This window comes from Eupeodes corollae, chromosome 2 (genome assembly GCF_945859685.1).
Source record: "Eupeodes corollae chromosome 2, idEupCoro1.1, whole genome shotgun sequence".
In the NCBI taxonomy this organism is placed as follows: Eukaryota; Metazoa; Arthropoda; class Insecta; order Diptera; family Syrphidae; genus Eupeodes; species Eupeodes corollae.
The window spans coordinates 32,512,050-32,534,507 of NC_079148.1; the positions used below are offsets into that span (position 1 = coordinate 32,512,050).

The 22,458-nt window shown below is 34.8% G+C and overlaps 1 protein-coding gene across 1 annotated transcript; it reads right to left on the reverse strand.

Moving 5' to 3' along the window:
• Positions 1 to 1,529: 1,529 nt before the first annotated feature.
• Positions 1,530 to 20,583, reverse strand: LOC129944047 (uncharacterized). Its single transcript, XM_056053204.1, has 3 exons — positions 20,250 to 20,583; positions 18,412 to 20,164; positions 1,530 to 3,996 (listed from the first exon to the last, which is right to left on the reverse strand). The coding sequence occupies exons 2-3, from the start codon at positions 20,042 to 20,044 to the stop codon at positions 3,017 to 3,019; spliced, it is 2,613 nt and encodes an 870-aa protein (XP_055909179.1). The 5' UTR covers positions 20,045 to 20,164; positions 20,250 to 20,583; the 3' UTR covers positions 1,530 to 3,016.
• Between the last annotated feature and the right edge of the window lie 1,875 nt (positions 20,584 to 22,458).

Here is a 22,458-nt window from a genome sequence, read left to right on the forward strand (position 1 = left end):
AAAAGAAAAGCTGAAGCTCAAACCATTTTGGGACGTAATTCATTTGTAGAACGATGATTTGCGGTATATTCCAATGACAATCAAAAAGGACAAATTCGCTTAGTACGATAATCAAGTGACGCTTTAGGAAATTGCACCACCTAAAAACCCTAAAAAATGGTTCAATCGGCGGTTTAAGATTAAGTTTAAGACTAAAGTGAGTAGACATAAGAATATCAATGTAACACATTTTTCGCACAATTTTTAATGATTCCGGAACTCAACACCTTAAGAAAAATGTTTGAAGCTAGAAAGGATTTTCAACTAAAGTGTTGGCAGCAGCAAACGGCTTTTAAAATCTTCTTAAAAATCACAGAGTAGCAAAAAATAACATGCATCACACTTTACAAAAAAACTATATTTTAGATTTGTGTGATTACAAATTAAGTAGTGTTCTTTTATTTTGGCCAAGTCTGTGTTAATGGATGATTCAAATTTGAATACCAAACATAATATTTATTTCTCCCATATAAACATATGTATTATCGATATTTAAATCATTAAACCATGTACAAAATTAACTTGTGTTTTATTTGTTAGTTTATAATTACATACAAAAATTGCAAACTGTTTTATTGTTGTTTGTTTTAATAAACTATTAGTTACAATAGTTATATTTTGAAATGAAAATGATTGAACTTTTTGAGTTAAAAATACAAAAAAATATTGCTGTAGTTTAAAAATTAAATACATGGATACATTTGATTGCATTACATATATTTGACAACATATTTTTGCAAGTTTGTGTATTATCAGTCTTGAATCATTATCGAATTGTAATATGAAAAGAATTCTTTTCTTCCATATTGCTTAACTTACATATTTTGTATACTTTAAATGTATATTAAGTTAATGTTCGAATTCTATAATCAGACCAATTATAAAAAGTATTGCAATTCAATTTGTGGGATTTTATTAAAATCTAACAGCTAAAGATCATTAAATTCATGTCTTTTTTCCAACTGTCTCAGGATTTTGTATTTTTTCTTTTTAATAATTAAACATAAGTGTGCAACTTTTAGCTCTAATTGAATACATTCGAAAACATAGATTTAACTAAAAACAAAGTTACTGGTCCAAACGGCATTAGATGGCATAGTTTTTAATGTAGGACATCACCGGGTCGGGTTTTTACACCACCCACTCTAAGGAAGGTGACGAAGAACGTTCAATAACGCCTATAAACAGGAACTGAAAAATTAGAACAAATCTTTTTGATATATCGTCAAAGCGAAAATCAAAGCAACACAAAACTCACCTCGAATGTTAACTGCAAGCTCTCAAAAATCTAACCAAGAAATTTTCGACAGATACATTTGCACCTTCTTATTATATCCAGCCAAAGAGAGCATCTCATAAAGACCTAATCTAAATTGGAATAACACAAGCCCCGAAGACGTTCTTCAACGATCAAAAAGCTGAAACAGAATCATAAAATCTTCAATATATCTTATCATTTTGTTTTTGTTTGTTGTAAAGAAAACCAGAGATATGAGAACGTTTTAATAATTATTTCATTACAATTCACATTTCAAAGTTATTAATATTTTTAAAATGTTCATCTTCATGTTCTTCATAATTTTTTTTTTTGTTTTTTTTTTTGTTTTATTTTTCTTGAATGTGTATTATGTGTTGTATATTAATTTTTTGTGTAATTCTTGAATAGGTTATATATAATATTCTTCACATATTCACTTGTATTTAATTATATATATATCTATATATATATAATATAATATAATAGTAAATAATTCTTGTTTAATTTTCTTTTCATACTTCTTTTAATCCTCTTCTCTTTTCTTCTTTATACTTATGCGTTATTTATTTAGTATTAATTAATTTTTCTTCTTCAATTTGAGAAATGATAGCTTCTTTTGTTTTCATTTCTTCTTGTTTACTCAGAAAAAATTCGTGTAAAAACAAAAACAAAAAAATTAATAATGTTTACAAAAAAAAAATTATTTTAAAAACGTATAAGAAAAACCATAATTTTCAGAGATTTTCGCGCGTTTTTTTTTTCTTTTTTTCTTTTTAATAATTTCTCGCAATTCGGAGTTCTCTCCGAATTGGCTAAAATGCTTAAAGAATTTTTTTATATATTTGTTTTTTAAAACTAAGGAAATGACAAGTTAAAAGTAAGTCATTTTCGCTTCATCATTATATATTTGTTTTATTTGTGTTTTTTTTTTGTTCATTTCGAAAATTCAATTCGAAATTCTATTCCGAATTTATAATTAATTAATTGTGTTGGAAGAGAAATGCGATTTAAAGTTCTACCGAATAGATGGTAATGTACCATCTTTCGGGAGAGATTTATACGTGTTTGTGAGGTTTACTAGAAACTAATATAAAGTTTTTAAAACTAGATAAGGAAAATAATAGATTTTCCGTTTTGAAATTAGCATTTTACGATAATTCGGAGGAGTCGCTCCAAAAAAAAGAAATTTACAAAAAAAAAACATTTCCGATTTCTCCAATAATGATAAATAAATTTGGATAGAACTAATAAATACATTTACTCGTATATATGTCAAAAAAGATGCTTGGTCACTTATTTGGGAAATATTCTTTATCGAAATTCGAATCTTCTTCGAATGAAAAGAAAATCTTCTTCATTTCGAAAGTGAATGCTTCACGTGCAGCAAACAAAATGTATGTATATATGGATGGAAATAATTTACGTATTTACTTGTAAATAATGCAATTTTAGTTACCGATTTGTTTTTGTTTGATTTAATACTAATAAATAAATTAAATATAAATGAAAAAAAAACTCTGAGAAAAAAAATTAACAAACAAGAGTGAGAGAAAAAGAAAGAATATGAACAAAATTAACAAATGTGAGCAATAAAATTGATTAAAATAATTTGATTTCATTTAGAGAAAGAGGGATGGGGGTTAGAGGATGCGGCAAACAATATGGAACTCATTGGAAAGAAAGATTAATCTGCTTGGGTCGCTCTGTACTACTTGCGCTCTACTGCTGTAGGCCGGCGACATCAGCTGCAGCTGCGGCAGCCGCTACGGCGGCGGCCGGATTCACCGCGGCATACTGGGGATGATAGTACACCGCACCAGATTGCGGTGGTGGTGGCGCTCCTGCTGCATACGATCCGAATGGTGCTCCGGCGGCGGCTGCTGCAGCCGCAGCTGCTACTGCTGATGCCATAACACCGCTTGCATCATACATGTACGCTGCAGCTGGTGGCGATTGAGCTGGAGCTGCATACATTGCTGTTGAAGGTGGCGTGGATACATTGTTGGGGTATTCTCCAGAGCCACCGCCATTTGCGTGATGTGATGGCGAATATGCGTTCTGTTGTTGTTGCTGTCCTTGTTGCTGCTGTCCGCTTCCATTGGCCTGAACGCCCTCGCCGGCCTTCTCATACATAGATTTCTGCTGCTGTTGTTGGTTGTAGCGCATTTGCTGTTGCTGCTGTTGTTGGTTGCCGTTTGGAATGAATTGAGGATGATGACTGCGTGGTCGGTACATGTGAGGTGGTGGTCCTGGCATGTAGCCGCCATTGTTCGCTTGATGATGGTGATAGCCGCCGAGCATTGGACGCGGCTGTTGCTGTTGCATTGGGCGCTGTGGACGGAATGTTGTCCGTTGTTCAGCGTTACCCATGCCATTGTTTTGCCATTGCTGCGATTGATTCCAAGAATTGTTGTTACCAGTATGGAATGTCTTTTGCTGTTGTTGTTGCAGTTGTCTGTTTGCCTGTTGATAGTTCAACGGATTGTTACGTTGCATTTGCTGTTGTTGTTGTTGTTGGTTTTGTTGCCAACGTTTAACGTTGCCGCTGCTGCCACCCTTTGATGCATTTCTAGCTAATTCAACAAGATTAGGGGGAGCCTGTTGGCCAGCCTCTTCCAGAACGGAGATCAACTCACGTGCCTGCTTGGCATTGTCCGGTGTAAAGAAAGTGTAAGATGTTCCCAATTGCTGGCAACGTCCTAGAAACATAAAAGAAATTAATTATATTGTGGAAAAGGCTACATCGAATATCGATTGACAAAGTGAAAAGTAAACGATTTGAAATTAATAGAATTTCGAGTATGTATATTGTATACTATTTTGAAGAAATAAGAAAACTTTCACTTTAAATTCTGCGCAAATTTCATACGCGTTTTTTTAGGGCATTATCTCTGAAGAGAGCTGATAGTGATTTGGATTCTACACATGCAATTCGATTAACTATCTTGTTTTGTATCTAGGTTTTGGGTATTTTTCAGTTACTTCCGGGTTTTGTTGCTATTTGATTTTATTGGAGAAATTTTTAACTTGACTAATGCCCATAAGGGAAACTCTGTTCGCCAAGAGCAAAATACTTCAGATCATTTCTTGTTTTTATTATCAAAAAAAAATATGGTAAATAAAGGAAACTAGTTCTCAAGCATGATAAATAAATTAGAATGCGCAACAGTCCGTAGAGAACGAGAGCCTAGTGACTTACAGCTCTAAATTTCCTGTGTGCGAGTAATTGCAGGGATGGGATCCATGATGCAATGGATAAAATGTAAATAGATGAAACAATAGTTACAAAAACGTAATTGCATTAAATAATTTTAAGAAAATATACATTTATAAGTTTGACGTTCCACAAAACTTAAAATTAAAATGTTTGAGTTGTCTAGTGATTTAAATGAAATCCCAATAATCGATTTAGTGAGTCAAATATTTGAATGGCTGTTAACAAAAATAGGATTGTTTTTCCAAACTTTGAAAGTATCTTAAATTTCAACTCCGAATTAATCCACATAAATAATTGGTGGTCGAACCATAACGCATAAGATTGAACCACGGAAAGAAACACAATTGAATTGTTTCAAAAAAATGACTGTCCAAAAATAAATGCATGCACCAAGAACGACTTTTTCTTCCAAATTGAGGGGCTTATCAATTATCGTGGTTAGTAGTAGCCTTATCGTTAATGCGTAGGACTTTTAAGGCCAGAGGTCTTGGTCTGCCTTTTGAGAGGAATTGACAAATACTCCAAGAGTATTATTGGAATGAAAATTCGCCTTTTTAATTTTAAAACTACAGGTCCCCTTCATCCCTGACAACATTAATTGGAATTCCTAAGAGTTGTAAGTCACTAAGCCCTATTTGTCAACGGACTGTTACGCCACCTAATTTATTTTCTACTTATAATTAGTTATCGTTATCACGAGATGATATGATACTATTATTGCATAGAAATGGAGGAAATGGTTTTAAAAGGACGGTACCACTTGCCAAACAGCAATAGCTCTGTAATATGATACGTTCAATAACGGTGTTATCTTACTCCTAGCGATGTCCGATATTTTGATTTGACACCATTGAGATATTTAAAAGAGTACGTCAAAAAGCCAAGAACAATTGAAGAGCTGCGCATTCTCGACATTGAACCTTTATTCTTTGACATTAGGCAAAAAGGACATAAGTCAGAAACAGGTCACATAAACTCAATGAACCAAAGACGTTGATATCAAAAACAATATAAATTTGTAAATAAAACCAACCTAACACTTAAGAATTATGTTTCTTCGTCATTGAAAATAAGGAACATCGGAAAGCGGTATGCGAAGCCGAGCCAATTTATTTGATATTTTAACACATAAAGATCTTTCTAGAATAAAAATTTTAAAAACTCTGAAAACCCTTTGTGTTATCTTCAAAACATCGTGGATAGAGAACTTTAGGTGTCAAGTGAGTCGACTTTTCGAATTTTATATAACTTCCTGCAATAGCTTTCGAAAAACGTTAATTTTGTGCATAGTTTTAAGGAAAAAATTATACATTTGTTGTACAGATTGTTTTGATATCTTTCTGCTATATTTGGAATCCCGAGAACAGAATTTAAATTTGTTCGCTGTAAAAACATCTTTGATTAAAAAAAAAAGTTTACAAAAGAGAGGCATTAAACATTCGAGAAATTATATACATGAATTTCGTTGTTTATTAAAATAGTTGGAAAATTAAGTTCGTGATTATTAATTTCTGCTTTACTGTTTTAAACAAGATTGTATTTTACATATTGCTTTATTTGTTTAAGAGTAAAAATATAAATTACTGTCCAAAATTTGAACTTATAATTTTTGCTGAAGAGGGATGAAAGAAGTCTTCATGAAACCATGAAACTACTGCAATCTAATGACACCACTTTTAAAGAATGGAGTCAGCTAGCTATCTCACATGAAGCAAACTTAATTAATTATTCTTAATTATTTGCCTCATCGAGCTGATCTTCCACACATTTGTGTTAATAGACAGTGCATCTGTATGGGATGGAACGGACTTCTCAGAATGGTTTGAAACAACTGCAGATGTTCCACAGGGCTGTATTTTAAGCCCACTACTTTTTGCTTTGTTTGTTGACAACATTTGTGATATGCTTCCAGGAGGGATATCGTTTGCTGATATACAAATTAAAGTTCTGTTGTATGCTGATGACTTAGTACTACTCGCCGAAAATCCTTACACTCTGCAAATACAAATAAACAGGCTAAATGCATTTTGCGAGAAATGGGGGTTAGTCATCATTACAAGAAAGACAAAGGTGTTGATTTTTGAAGCACGTCAAAGGAGAAGACAACCCGACGAAAAATGGTCTCTTTATAATGTAAACATCGACGTTGTTCAAGAATTTAAGTAGCTGGGTGTTTGAATTACACACAATCTCAATTTTTTAAAACATGCCAAACAAAAAATTAATGAAGCATAACTAGCCTTATTTATAACCAACATCTATCCAGAGCGAATTCAACATTGTCTAGGAGCACTTATAAGAATCTCAATCACCAAATTTCTTCAAGATTGAACTATTTTCGTAATGAATACTCGACTGAAATTGTAAGCTACATATTTAGAGCACGTGTTGAAGTTCTTAACTTAAACTTTATCCCTCATCGAGCAGATTTACCCCCAATTCTGTTGGCTTTGCAATAGAAGAGAAAATGAAGATATAAACCATTTCATTGCCATTTGCCCAATACTGCAGGAAATCCGCCGACTCTATTTTGATGCGAGCTACCTTTCTCCAAACAGACTTTACAAAATATTAAACGGAGGACTAGGATGGTGTTCTTTATATAATCATTGCAAACATGCATTAACTTTCCGCAACAGTTTCGTTTTAAAAAATCTAGTTACTACAGTTTAATGTATCCTATTTTTGTGTTTCAAATCACTTCAAAATTTCAAAAATTGTGAAATTTTAGCTTAGAAAATAATTCAAAATTGTTAATACTTTTGTGTTTCAAATCATTTCAAAATTGGCAAAATTTGGTGTTTCAAGTCATATTAAAATTGAGTTAACGCTATCCAAATCTAGTGTAAAATTAAAAACAATGAACATACAAATGTATCTTTTTTCTCACAACCTTAACTTTCAATTAAATAAGAATTATAACCCATTTTAGAATTGTTAAACGCACTATATTATTAGCAACTTTCATTTTTTATTGTTCAATTCATATTAAAAATTGTAATGAAATGTCACATCAGGCAGACGGCAGAAAAGCTCTTATTCTTAAGAAATGAAATTTGTAAACCATTTTTTTTTGTATAATAAAGAATAAATCTATCTATCTATCTTAAGTTTCGTTTAGGTTTCTTAACTAGACACTGTTTAATTTTCAACAAGATGCATAGATAAAGAGTAGGAATCCACTTAGAAGACCCCTACTATAACGACCTGAGATCTTACAAATTCCAATATTATTTGTCTGAAATGCTTTATAATAAGTCCCAAATAGTTTAACTTATAAGGTGTATCTCTCATTCTAAAATGTAGTATTACAATAATTCAAATATTTCTCTCAAGAGAATAAAAAAAGGTATTCACATAGCATATCTCGAATTATAAGTGAAATGACTTAAGCAATTTAGTGTGCGTACATACAGACGTGGTTTTCGATTAGATTTTAAAATTTTAAATTATTCCATATTTTTTATTTACACTCCTATTTGGTTTAATAAAATTGGAAAGATTTTGAAAAAAAATGCATCTCTTTAACATATTTTTATAATTGCAAATGTATCAAATACTTATTATGGAGTACTGCATATGTTTATTTGTTTTTATTTTGTTTTGCTATATTTACTAATCTATTTCCAGCACTTTATAGTAAAACATCCCTCGGTTTTACGTAATTCATCAAACAATAAGTTCTAATTGTAGGCTTTTTGAATACTTATGAAATTGATTTTTTGAAATTGCGTAGTTTCAAATTCGATGGAAGCAAATACCTGCCTACTATAATTGCCAACTCAGAAGTTCGTTTTAGGTGGGTTCGTGTTTCTTGAATTTAACAAAAATATGATCACAAAAATTTAGAAGCAAGTTACTACGAAGTTTATTTTTTAACCTAAGTAATTTTGTCCAGTTTTCAATATAAAATAAAAAAAAAATACGATAGTTTTAATAAATAAAAAAAGAAACTCAACTCGCATTTCCTAGCCTAACTCCAGTTTCTAATGTCTCTATGTGTGCATTAGGGTGGATCGATTGATAAACAAAATTGTATAATTTTTTTTTTGTTTGATGGGGTTCATAGAAGGTGTCATAATAGCCTCTCAATAGGAATCCAAAATATTTAAAAAAAAAATTCAATTCTAAATACTTCCCCAAGGACATTAAAGATTTTCGAAATATGGAAAATCTAGAGAAAAAAAATTATATAAAATCGCTTACAAAATTGCTTATATTTTACAAGTTAAATATAAAACTGTATTTAAAACTCAACAGGCTAATGCATAGAAGTCTGCTAGGGGAAAAAGAGGGGCAGCTCTATTCACATTCAAAGTCTTTGTTTTCCCAAATAACCTGCCTGTGTTTGTGTACTGGTTTGGTTATGTTTTTCTCCATTTCCAAGCGGTACCGTAGTGTAGGGGTAGGAATATGAGGAGGGGAAATTGTTGAGTTGTTTTTCTTAGTTTAACCTGCTGAAAAACCAAAAGAATTCAAGAACTCGGTTTCCAATACATGTGAAGTAATAAGTGAAAAATTAATTAAACTATGGGAGTTTGCGTCCATACCAGTTTCGAGTAAAATAAAAAGTTATCATGAGAAATACCGAAACTTATTGAAACCCTACAAATCCAGAGTCAGTAGAGTCTTACAAAAATCGCATTAAAATTTTTAAAGAAAAATCTGGTTGTCTTTTTGATATCGCGTTATGCAAATGTAAGGATTTGAATTCATGGCAGTGTGAAAAGCAATTCAAAGTGCCAGTAAGAGAAAGACCATTTTTAATGGATCAACGAACGCAACGAAAAATGGTTATAAGCAATGTTGATGTCAAAGTAACAAAGCAGATTTCAGAATGCCTTCAAAGGAAAAGAAGACATGATGCATCATTTATAAAACAACTAGTAGAGCTTTTAAATCGGAAATTCAAAACGATGAAATACCACCCTCACCTGCTCGTCAAGATACAAATTCAACTTTGTCTTCAGGATCATCACCGGAATCTTCTTTTGAAATATCTGTACCTCCAATCGGTGCAGAACATCTAACCACACAGAAAATTGAGAACTTATCTACAGTTGCGAAAACTCTCGATAGATTTGGGATTTCAGACAGGGCAGCTGCAGCAATTGTTTCAGCGACTTTGCAAGATCCCTTTCCAGCCGAATCTCTTGAGCTACTGATGAAGACGCACTTTCCGGGTTGCGAGAGTGATAACCCCGAATCGCTTGAAATCACAGAGCTAAACGTAGCTCATGTGGAGCAAGTCAATTCCGTTATAACGAGGAATACTTGTTCTCCATATAAATCCCCAGGCTGGATGGCATACTGCCAGTTATGCTTCAAAAGTTGCAGCTCCATGGCTGGAACAAATTTTCAAAGGATGTCTCCTTCTCCAACATGTGCCCATGTCGTGGAGACAGGTCAAAGTAGTTTTTATCCCGAAAGTGGCTAGGCGAGGTCACGAATCCGTGAAGGATTTCAGACCAATAAGCTTAACATCTTTTGTGCTTAAAACCTTGGAGCGCATTCTTGATTACCATATTAAAGAAATCCTAGTTGGACGACCTCTCGAAAGCTCTCAGCATGCTTATCTTAAGTGCATATCTACGGAGACTGCCCTCCATGAGGTAGTGCGTACTGTAGAACAAACAATCCATTATAAAGAATTTACTCTTGCCACCTTCCTAGGTGCTTTTAACAACGTCCTTACAGAATGCATAGAAGAATCGCTCGTAAAGTTCGGTGTAGAAGACTTCATTCGAGAATGGATTATTTCCATGCTCAGTGGTAGGAAGATTTGAGCCACTCTAGGCAATACAATCGCAACAAAACACGTAAGTAGGGGAACACCCCAGGGTGGTGTCCTTTCGCCTCTTCTATGGCTTTTGGTCATGGATACAATTCTCGTTAAATTAGAGAGATGTGGAGTAAAGGCAGTAGCTTATGCGGATGATTTGGTGCTTTTGGTGTCAGGAAAGTACACCTCTGTGATTAGTGAAATCACGGAGTCAGCATTGAAGAAAGTAAGCAACTGGGACACGAGTTGTGGACTAGGAGTTAACCAAATTAAAACTGAATTGCTCTTTACCACCAAAACTTAAGCACCGCCTTTCACGCTACCTCGACTCAACAGTCAAATCCTATCATTGTCTTCCAGTGCAAAATATTTGGGAGTTATACTCGACCCTAAACTAAACTGGAAACTAAATATTGAAGGACGGGTTAAGAAGACCTGTTTTGCCTTCTACGCCTGCAGCAAAACTTTCGGCAAAAAGTGGGGACTTCTGTCGAAGATGATTGTATGGACGTACACAGCCGTAGTAAGTCCAATCTTAACATATGGTTCGATTGTGTGGTGGCCTGCTCTTAGCAAAGCCTATATAATATTAATAAGCTTAAGAAGGTTCAGAGAATAGCTTGCGTGGGCCCAACGGACGCCTTAAACGTTATTTTGGAATTTCTACCAATCGACCTTTCTATTAAATACATAATTTCCTGCAGCGCTATTAGGCTGAAGGAATCAAACAGCTGGTTGTCAAAACCTTATGGTCACAGCAACACAACGAAATTGATTTCCTCGGATATTATCTCGGTAGACACTCTTAATAAGGGTTTTAAGGTTATTTTCCCATCGAGAGAAGATTGGGAGGATGACATCGTGTCGATAGGTTTCGACACAACCATCTTTACTGACGGCTCAAAGATGAAGTGCGGAGTTGGTTCTGGGATCTTTTTTGAGTCCCTAAATGTAGCCAAATCCTTTAGGCTTCCTGACTTTGCTAGCGTTTTTCAGGCCGAACTGCTGGCAATAAGGGAGGCATGTAAGATACTTAAACAAAACCCAAACCAAAACCAATATGCGGCTATCTTTACAGACAGTCAGGCAGCTGTCGAAGCCATTAACTCGGCCATATCATGCAGGCCAAGGCAAGACATAGTCAGGATTGTTGCGGTTTGTACCGGACATTGGCCTATAGGAGTTCATGCAGAGAAGTTGGGTATCTCTTAAAACACCTTTTGCCGTAGCTGTAGTGACCAAAGAGAAAGTGAAACGATAATCCATTTCCCCTGCAAATGTCCTGCTTTGTCAAACACTAGAATGAAATACTTTGAAAAAGCATTCTTTCAAGAACTTGATGAGCTATCTGAGACAAAGATTAGAGACCTAATCTTTTTTCTCAATGCGACAGAATGGCTCTAACATAATCGCTATGAAGCTTCTCTATAAATCTATCCCTTTCAATCAAAGGTCAAACGAGTTTTTGGTATCAAAACGGCGCACTACAGCGCTAATTAGATCTAAAGCTAGGTTGCCTTGAGATCGCCATTTCTACCTACCTACCTACCTTGCAAGATGTTGGAATGATTTTACAGGACAATTTTGCCAATGTTGTAGATAGGCACAAAATCAGACGTGCCCGTGAGAAGGAAAGAGCAACCTTATCAACTTTGTCATTGTCGATGTCTTTCCAAGATCTCCAGTTTGGGATATATTTTGATTTACGAAGAGATAAAATTCTAAGTATGATAGATAAAAGAAGGAAGCTTATTATTAAAGAGCATTTAAGTTTAGTTGAAGAACTTTGATCGGAATACTTAGGACGTAAAAGCTGAAACTATTAGTTAAAAATTGAAAGAGTTCTTTGATGAAAAGGGGATTGATAAAACTAAACTTGTGGTTATTGGAAGTGATGGCACAGTTATAAACACGGGATCCAAAGGGGGTGATATTCGCCGTTTAAAACTAGAGCTCGGAAAACCATTGCAATGGTTCATATGTCAGTTGCATGCAAATGAACTTATACTTCGACACATATTTGAGCATCTTGATGGCACATAAACTGGACCACGAAGCTTTACAGGCACTTTGGGAAATAAACTGAAGGATTATGAGAATTTGCCGGTAGTGTCCAAGTTATCCAATGTAACCTTCCAGCATTATCAAATACTCATCATCTCAGCACTGACCAACGATACCTGTTTGAAATTTGTCAAGCTATCAGTTCAGGGATTTGTAGTGACGGTTTAAGAAAGAGAAATCCCAGTAAAGTCGTTCACTCAAGCTGGCTTACAACTGGAAATCGAATATTAAGGTTATATATTTCTACTGAGATACCATCGGAAAATTTGCAACTATTGGTCAATTTTATAATACAGGTCTATGCGCCATTATAGTTTGAGATAAAAACTAGACCTCAGTGCATTTATGGAGCTCGACGTCTACAAAAAACTATAATATTGACAAGGTACCTGCCTGAAAATTGAAAATTGATTCTTGACCCCGTTATTCAAAGAAATGGCTATTTCGGACACTCAGAAAATATTTTAATATCAATGATTGCGGACGAAAGGGAAGTAATTCAAATTCTAGCTTTGAGAAGAATTAAAAAAGCGCGAGAGCACCTTGGAACATAATCAACATCGGTGCGGTCTTTTGTTTTGCCTAAATTTAAACCTCTACTGCACAAGAAGCCATATATGGCTTTTGATTTTTAAACGCCGACTGCTTGGATTGCGCAACTGATATTGGAAAAATACCGTTTTGATATCTTCATTGTTTATATTTTGTGTATTTTGTATATATATAGTGTATTTGGTTTTATTTTTCGTCGCACAATCGCGAAAATCCGCAATCAAATTTGACAGTGCGTGTGGTGTGACCGTTGAAAAAAAAACATAGATATAAAAGCTTATTATTTATTGGCTTGTGCATAATTTATTGGCATTACATTTTATTGGTAAGTAATATTAAAGTGTTAAATGTTCAATTATGTCCGTGGAATTCAAGACACGGCGTATTTTTGACAACATCCATATATGGCTCCTTATCCATTCACAATAATTTTTTTTTTTTTTTTAAATTCATTTTTATTAATTCATTCTTAAACCTATCTTAAATCACAATAATATTTATGGTGCCATATATGTATGGCTCGTCTATTTCATTCTACGGAAAGGGATTTTGTGCTGTTAATGGTGATGGTTTTCAGAGTGAGGATGAAATCCTTGAATCGGAGGATGAGCAGAATATGGGTATGGACTGTAAAGAACACATTTCGGATGTTGAAAAACCATTTTCAACTTTGAGATCGAAAGATAAGAAAAAAATATCAAAAAGTAACATGGAGGAGCAAATCCCGTGCAACATTCATGGAAAGCGATTATCCCTTTTTAGGGACAAAAGAGCTTCCAGAAGAAATGTCCTCTTTAGAGACCCCCGCAGACTTTTTTTCTTTTCTTTTCACGGGAGAACTGTTTGATATGATTGTTGAGGAATCCAACAGAAAAGCATTGCAAAACAACATAAATAAGCCAGTCAACATAACGCGAAGTGAAATGGAACAATTTGTTGGTATTTCTCTTTTCACGTCCCTCATAAAATTGCCTTCTACCAGGCGGTATTGGAACTCCCAACTAGGACAGCCTCTTGTTTATGAGACCATGCCATGTAGGCGGTGGGAGGAAATAAAAAAATGTCTCCATTTCGCTGATAATAATAAATTTGTTCGATTTGGTCAACCTGGACACCACCAGCTTTCCAAAGTCAGGCCACTCCTAAATAATATAAGGGAACGACTTCTTCTTATACCAAAAGAAGAACATCTTGCAGTGGACGAACAAACAATTCCCACTAAGTGTCGACATCACTTTAAGCAGTATAATCCAAAAAAGCCACATAAATGGGGTTACAAAAACCTCGTTTTAAGCGGAATATCGGGATTCAGCTATGGTTTTGATATATTCGCAGGGGAGCAGAGCAACCTTATACAAGATGGTTCTCCAGATTTGGATGTAAGCGGAAATGTTCTGTCCAGGTTGGTTTCAACGGTGCCAAGACATATAAACCACAAAATTTACTTTGACAACTGGTTCAACAGTCCAAAACTTCAAGTGCATCTAACCAAAGCGGGTCTTCTTTCATTGGGGACCGTGAAGCAAAATAGAGTTCCCAACATTGACGTTCCAAAAGAAAAGGAAAGAAAGAAAAGAGGACGAGGAAATATGATAGAAAAGATGGCTACCATTGAAGACGTCAATGTTTCTTTTGTGTCCTGGTTTGATAATAAAATTGTGAATATGTTTTCCACGTTTGTAGGGGCTAATCATCCCACAAAAAAAAAAAGAAGTTACTCAAGAAAAGAAAAAAAGTACGAAGATGTTAACTGCTCAAAGATAATAGATGAATATAATAAGTATATGGGTGGTGTTGACCTTTTAGATTATATGCTTGGTCTTTGTCGAATTGACAAACGATCCAAAAAGTGGTACATCAAAATATTTGTCCACTTTTTAGATTTGTGTGTTGTCAATGATGGATATTGTGGCGGCAGAAAAGCGACACGTATATGCTTTTCTTCGATTTTAATCTGGCTATAGCAGAACACCTATGCAAGAACAAAAATTGTCTGAAAAGGGGACGCCCGGCCTAAATTTCGAATACTCCAAAGCGTCAAAAAACTAAAATTGATTCAAGTCCTTTGACCCCCGGTTCCTCCACTCAACATTTGAAGAAAAAATCACATTCCGGAATTGCAGAAATCAAGGCAGCTATGCCAAAACGACTGCAAATACAGGTCATTTATTATGTGTAAAAAATGCAAAGCAAGTCTGTGCCTGAACAAAGATCGAAATAGTTTCACATCATTTCATTCCTAGTTTATTTGTTTCTTTTATCAAATTTTGACTTTTGATACGAATATTTATGAAAATGTTTTTGTTTAGTTAAACTGTTGAAGGTCTAGGTATACATGTTTGTTTTTTTGTAAGCTTGAAAAATGCGTAACTGCACAAGCAGTTTTTTTTTTCATTGGATCATAGTGCGTGCAGTAGAGGGTTAACTTATATGCTCAGGATTACATTGACATAATCGACTGGAATGTGGATATTTTATTCCCAGCTATATTAAAAAACATTTGTCTGGAAGATATTAATGAATGTATCCAAGATCCCAAATTGATTGAAACATTAATTATGCCGTACATAAAGGATTACCCTTGCCACACTCAAACGACGGAACATTGCGTTAAAATTGTGACTGAAGCTTCAGCTGCTGTCTGTAGTCCAATGAGGCGTGATGGCTTTATAAGAACAAGAATTGAATCCCAAAAAAAATGCCAATTTTCAATTCTAAAAAAGGTTTCAAAATTTTGTAGTTTTTTCTTAACTTTTGACATTTTGCTTTTTTTTAAACTAAGTTTAGTATTTTTTTTTAGTATTTATTGATTTTCTTGATTAGCTTACACTTTAAGATACAATATCTTATTTATAGTGTAGCTTGTAAAATGTACAGTAGCTACGTACATAATTGATTTTAATTCAAGTTTTACATATTTTTACAAATTTGCGAATATAACTTAATCTAAGTAAAGTTTAACTTCCTTTCCCATTTGTTTCGTGTTATTAAAACTTTTTATTTTTCGCGGCAATGAATTCCAAATTCTTACTGAGTTGACAAAGAACTGACGTTGAGATGTTAGACAATGAAAACGCGGAATTACGATCACGACATCACGATCACGACATCTGTTAGAGTTGAAAAAGTTTAATTCATTGTAAAGATCCTCAGGTTGGCGGGTTAGAAGTATGTCAGAGAACAAGGTTATTATGCGGAATTTTATAAAATTCTCAAACGCCATCCCAAGAAGTTGGGATGTATACTGCGAAACTCTATCGTAACGTCGCAGCCCGTGAATATATCTTATTGCGCTATTAAATGCAACCGTTAATTTCCTTTTACTCTCAAAGTCTAACTTACAAAATATTTCACAGCCGTGAGTAAGCAGAGGTAAAATCAGCGTTTTCACTAGCAGAATTCTAATTGTTAAAGGAATGAAGTGATGTGTTGACCATAGCATGCTTAGGACACCATACGATTTCCCAATTTGGTTGTTTATATGATGTGTCCAGATAAGGCTGCGGTTAAAAACTACACCTAAATTTTTAGTTTAGTCGACATAAACAATAGGACAGTTATTCAAAAGGATTACTGGAAAGTAAGACACATCAATTTTGTGTTTTGAAACCACGAGACACTTTAATTTCTTTGGGTTAAGAAGTAAGCAGGTATCAACCGACCAACGCTCAATCAAGCTTAATTCCTCATTAATACAAGCTGCAGAGTGTTCAATACGTCCCAATGGGCAGCTCAAATAGATTTGGGTGTCATCAGCACACAGGAGTATTGAACATTGTCTTACAATTGAAGAAAGTTCGTTAACATAGATTGAAAACAACAACGGGCCAAGAACCTTGCGGAACACCCCTAACGACAGGTAAGAAGTTGGAAAGAGTTCTGTTAACCTCTACTATTTGCACTCGATCAGTAAGGTATGAAAATAAGAGCCTGACCGCGGAGGAAGAAAAGTAAAAATGACGTAAGAGTCAAACGCTTTTGACAAATCGAAGAGTATTAAAAATGTGACATTATCCTCGTCTATAGCTTTCCTTATATCTTCCGAGACACTTAACAAACCTGTAATGCACCTGATTTTCTTTCGAAAGCCTGATTGCTTGGGGGTTAATAGACTGAACAGATTAAGAAACTCATTCATTTGTTTTTGTATAATTTTCTCAAAAACTTTTGATAAAAATGGCAATATTGAGATTGGCCCAAATTCATGTCCTTTTGAAGTTTTTGGAATGCGTAATACTTTTGCCCTTTTCCATTGTGTTGGGAATTCATTTTGTACCAAGATGGAATTAAAAACATGGGTAGTAACGGGCAAGAGCGTTGGAAAAATAATTTTCAAAAACGAAGGGTGCATATTATCAAGGCCTATAGCATTAGAATTAATAGAGAGGAGTGCTTTCTACAACATCCTCCGCAGTTATTGCAGAAAACATAAATGAATTTGAGGTTGAGGTATGCGATGAAGTTTTAACACTTTTTTGTTAATATTTTATTGTTTGTTACTTAAAATGCTCTTGATTATCATCCATAATAAAATTTAATGTCACCAAAGTAATACAAAATGGTTATATTTCTGAGGAACATTTATTTTGTTTACTAGTATTTTTTTTTTGGTTTCAGGAGATGTTTTGTATGACTTTGGGGCAGTACAAGATCGCATTTTTTTCAAGAATTTGTTTTACCTCACATCATAATTCAAACCTGAATTAAAAAAAAAAAATCGAGCCACCCTAGTGTGCATGTTATAAAAGGTTCAATTTGATTTTCAACTTATTTACAATTTAATTTTGATAGAATATATAAAAACTTTGACTCCTTCATTCTCCCTGTCTAATATTATTTTATTTTCAACAAAAAAAAAAAACTCCCTTTACAGCTGTTTCTATGAAGAATATAATTATTTATTTATTACAATACCTTGCACTAATGTTATACTGTGACTAAGTCGTTCAAAGTTGATAAACAAAACAAAAAAAAACACAAAAGAGAAAGCGGTGATAGCAACAGAAACACTTTTTAAAGCGTGTAAAATTAAAACTTTTAGGTATATTACAAAATTCAAGAATTAATTACACTTGTTATATTATTTCTTTTTTTTTCTAAACTACTCTGTTGCCTGAAAATAAAACTCCAATAGTGTATACAGTAGTTTATGACGTCACAACTTAATTTTTTAATTTTATTATCGACTGCAACACAAGTGCATTTTTCTAAACAAAACTTTCGACTTACCTACAAATGTTTATCATATTTCAAAATATTATTTTCTTTTATTTTTTTAAAGTAAAAAGAAAAACAAATTTGCATTTAAAGTTGTTCCAATTATAAACTTATTCAAACACTGACTTAGAATGTTCTACTTTATGCAAGCTAAGAAACAACACATTTTATATTCATACTTCTAACATTCTACATATTATGACTCACACCCAAGCTTATTTACAAAACGAAGCTAAAGCTTAAAACAAAAATCCAATATGTGTACAATAAATAATGACTTACCTGTGCGTCCAATGCGATGCACATAGTTCTCCGAAGAATTTGGATAATCATAGTTGATAACATATTGTAAATCTTCAACGTCCAGTCCACGAGATGCAACGTCAGTGGCAATCAGAATGTTCGATTTGCCATTGCGGAAGTCCTTCAACACAGAGTCCCGCTCCGCCTGCGACTTGTCGCCATGAATAGAAGTGGCCGTGTATCCTTCATTGCGAATGATTTGCAAGATTTCCTCCACTTTGATCTTGGTTTCGACGAAGATGATTATTTTACTGGTGGCAATAGCCTGTCCGATGTCCTTGAGTAGATTCACGATCTTCTGGGGTTTCTCTTCTTCCTGGCAGATATCAATGATCTGTCGAATGTTGTGGTTGGCGGCCAGATTAAGTGATCCGATGTTGATTTGGATGTAATCGGTGAGGAAGTCTTCGGCGAGCGCCTGGACTTCTTTGGGCCAGGTAGCAGACCACATGACCACTTGACGATCGGGACGAATTTGTTCGATAATCTTTCGGATCTGGGGCTCGAAACCCATGTCAAGCATACGATCGGCCTCGTCCAGCACTAGGTAGGTACAGCGAGACAAGTTGGTGATGCGGTTCTCGAGGAAATCGATGAGGCGTCCGGGAGTCGCTATTACCACTTCAACGCCGCGTTCTAAGTCGCGTGCTTGGGGAACCTTGGAGCTGCCGCCGAAGATGCAAGTGTGACGAATCTCCTGAGGAGTTGCCTGACAACCGTAGTCGCGCACGACTGTCTGAATCTGTTGGGCCAACTCACGAGTGGGCGCGAGGACCAGGGCAATAGGACCTTCGCCTCTCTGCAGAGGAGGCTGGTTTGAGATGTGAACCATCGCTGGCAGCATGTAGGCCAAGGTCTTGCCAGAGCCAGTCTGGGCAATTCCGACCAAGTCTCGGCCGGAAAGCGCTATTGGCCATCCCTGCGACTGAATGGCAGTGGGCTTGGTGAAACCCTGACGCATCATCTCTTGAATTGCGTACTCTGGCAGCGAAGATTCCTCGAAGTTGGTTATCGGATGTGGGATGGCGCTGCCAGCGACGGTGATTTGCATATCCTTACGCAGATCAGACACTCCCTGCTCGCTGAGAGCAATCGAATTAGGATGCGCAATGTAGAAGTTTTTCTGGAAAGGCTGCAAGTTATCCCATTGGGGTTTCACTAGATTCCGTCCGGGGTTCTTGGCCTTCTCGCGCTGTAGCTCGGCCTTTTCCTCTTTCGATAGCATACCCATTGGAACTGAGTTCATTTGATGCGACATAGATTGCTGTTGGAGAAAATTGTTGTTGCTGAAAGTCTTGGGGCGTGGAACGAAATTGGGTTTCCTCTGAAAAGTCGCACCACCACCGCCATAGTAGTTTCCACCATTTGCTGGTGAATTTCCCTGGTAATTACCTCGTGCGGGAGCATTTTGAAAGCCACCATAGCTACCTGGATAGCCCATTGCTGCGTTGTTGTAGTGTCCTGGTGCTGAAGCATCACCATTTAGGCCCGCTGGAGCTCCTCCGGCACCACCTCCTGCAGCATTACGGGCACCAGCGTATGGTCGATCGGCCCTAGGTGCTCCATAGAATGGGGGCTGGTGGGGATGATGGGTGAAGCCATTCGAATACATGTTTTTCTTCTCTTTCTCTTGCTAGTGCTTGTCGTCTCTAACTTTGATCCTTTGTGTGTTTCGTGGGAATTTTCTTTTCTTCTTCTCGAAAATGTGAAAAAAAATTCCTGTTTGGTTTTGCTGCGAATGTAAATTGCAAAAATTTAATTTTCAATTGAATTTCTCAAATTATCGAATGGATTAAGTTTTTTCTTTCTGTTCTGACCTTTTCGCTGCTTTCTTTTCTCCTCGTTTTTTTCTTTTTTTTAAGTTTTCTCGTGTATGTGTGTGCGACAGACAACAGGCGAATGGGGCAGCAAAAGCAAAAAAAGGAAAAGAAACGACGTGATTGGCAAGTTGACGTGCAACACCAAACTGACAGACGAACGGTTTAGGAAAATGGTGGACAAAATACCTCGCGGAAAAAAATTTCCCTTTTTGTTCCTTTTTTTTTAATTTGAAAATTGCAGCTTCCGTATGAGTGCAGGGATGTATATGAGTTTTTGGTATGCGGAATTCCAAATGATGGGAAATTGTTAAATTTTTATTTAAGCTTCAGAGGAATGCAAACAAAAAATCAAACTTCATTGAATTTAATAAAAATAATTTTTTTGTTTTGTTAAAGTGAAATTTTTATGCTTGTAATTTAGGTTACTAAGGAAGTAACTTTTATAGTGTTTATAAAATCTTAAACTCGATTTGAGAACGGATAATTTTTAAAAAGAAGGAAAGTGATGGAAAAAAATGCCAAATTTCGGCTTTTTCCTCATTTTCAGATATGAGTTTTGCGTTAAAAATTATGTTTCTTTCTCAAAACGTTCTTTTTTTGCTAAATATTTTCATTTCAATTTGCCGGTGAAGTAGAATGTATGCATTATTTCCTCTTGTTTTGCTCGTGCTGTAGAAAAACAAAACAATTATTTTAAGGAAATGGCTAGTTTGACTCGAGTTCAAACGCTTAAATTAATAATAATTGTTTTGTGTTTTAATTTCCGACTTTTCTCTTTTGTCAAATCTTCTTGCATACCCACTTAATTTTTTTTCTGTATGTATCCACAAAAGTAGTTCTTTTTTGTGCTCGTGTATCCAGGCACTTTTACATGAATTTTCATTCAGCTCTCATTGATTAAAATTTTAGTTGACATGTAAGTTTATCTTCGAATGTGTTAACTCAAATTTAAACCATCTTTAGCAATAATTCACTAAAAACGTGGTTTAATTCAAACTTGAAAAATGTACTTAAATGCTCAAAAACTTGTAACTTCTTTAAATTGCATGTCTTTTAACTTCTTGAAGCAATTGCTAGTTTCGAGCATTTAAAAACTAGAAATGTGTGCCTTATTGAATTAATTCCCTAAGCACCTATTTTATTCAAAAGAATGACAGATAAATGTCAAAATAGTGGCATAATCTAGTTTCTGTCATATTTTCTTAATAAATAATTCTTTTTAATGGAAAACAAATATAGTAAGATAACCGAAACATTTAAATTTGACTTTCATTCATTTAAATGACGTTCGTCAATATTAATTACTATTGGCATAACTGACAGTAGAAAAAATCATTTCTTCAATTATTATAAACATCCATCTAGAACAGATGCCATGTCATCAATCTGTCATATTCTTATCGGCATTGTGTTAATCAAACACATTTTGTTCTTTTATCGTTTCCTATCAAAAATATACTCTTAAAAATAATACATACTATTTGTACTTGCGACATTTAGGAACTACAGTGACGAGCAAAAGTGGAAACATGTTTAAAAATTTTATCTAATATGTTCGACCTTTGGTATACCCTGTGATACAATTGAAGACATATTTTCAAAGTAAACTGTCAAAGGTTGTAGCCGTGACTGCAGCAAGCCAGCCTTTTTGCCTCTTAGTTATTTTCCTACACCTTTTAATTTGTATCCAGTTGTCAAAATGTTTATTTCTGGGCTTTTTTTACAAACAAATATTTGTAATTTTATAATTTTCAATAAGAACTATCAATTTTTAATTTGTACCAAAATACCTTGTTTTTATTTCGATTAGTTTTTAAATACATGCTTTTGTAACTAATTACAAATAATACAATGCACACTCAACATTTATACGTTTTCGTTTGACTTCAATTTTGTAACATCTAATGTCAAGTCTTGCATTAATGCAAAATTTCTAAGTAAAAGTTCAGTCCTTTAATTTTTATTTGTGAAAACAAAATGCATTCTGATCAGAACTAGGACCTTTTTACTTACAACTCTCAGCCATTCCTGTGTGCGAGTAAGTTTGTCAGTGATGGAGGGGACCTAGAGTTTTAACCCAAATTCACACTGTCCATTTGAGAAAGCACATTTCATGACAAAAATTACTCTTGGAGGATTTGTAAAAAAACTTTCGATGGTGTAGGAAGGGATTGGACCCAAGATTTTTGGCATGACAGTCTTACGC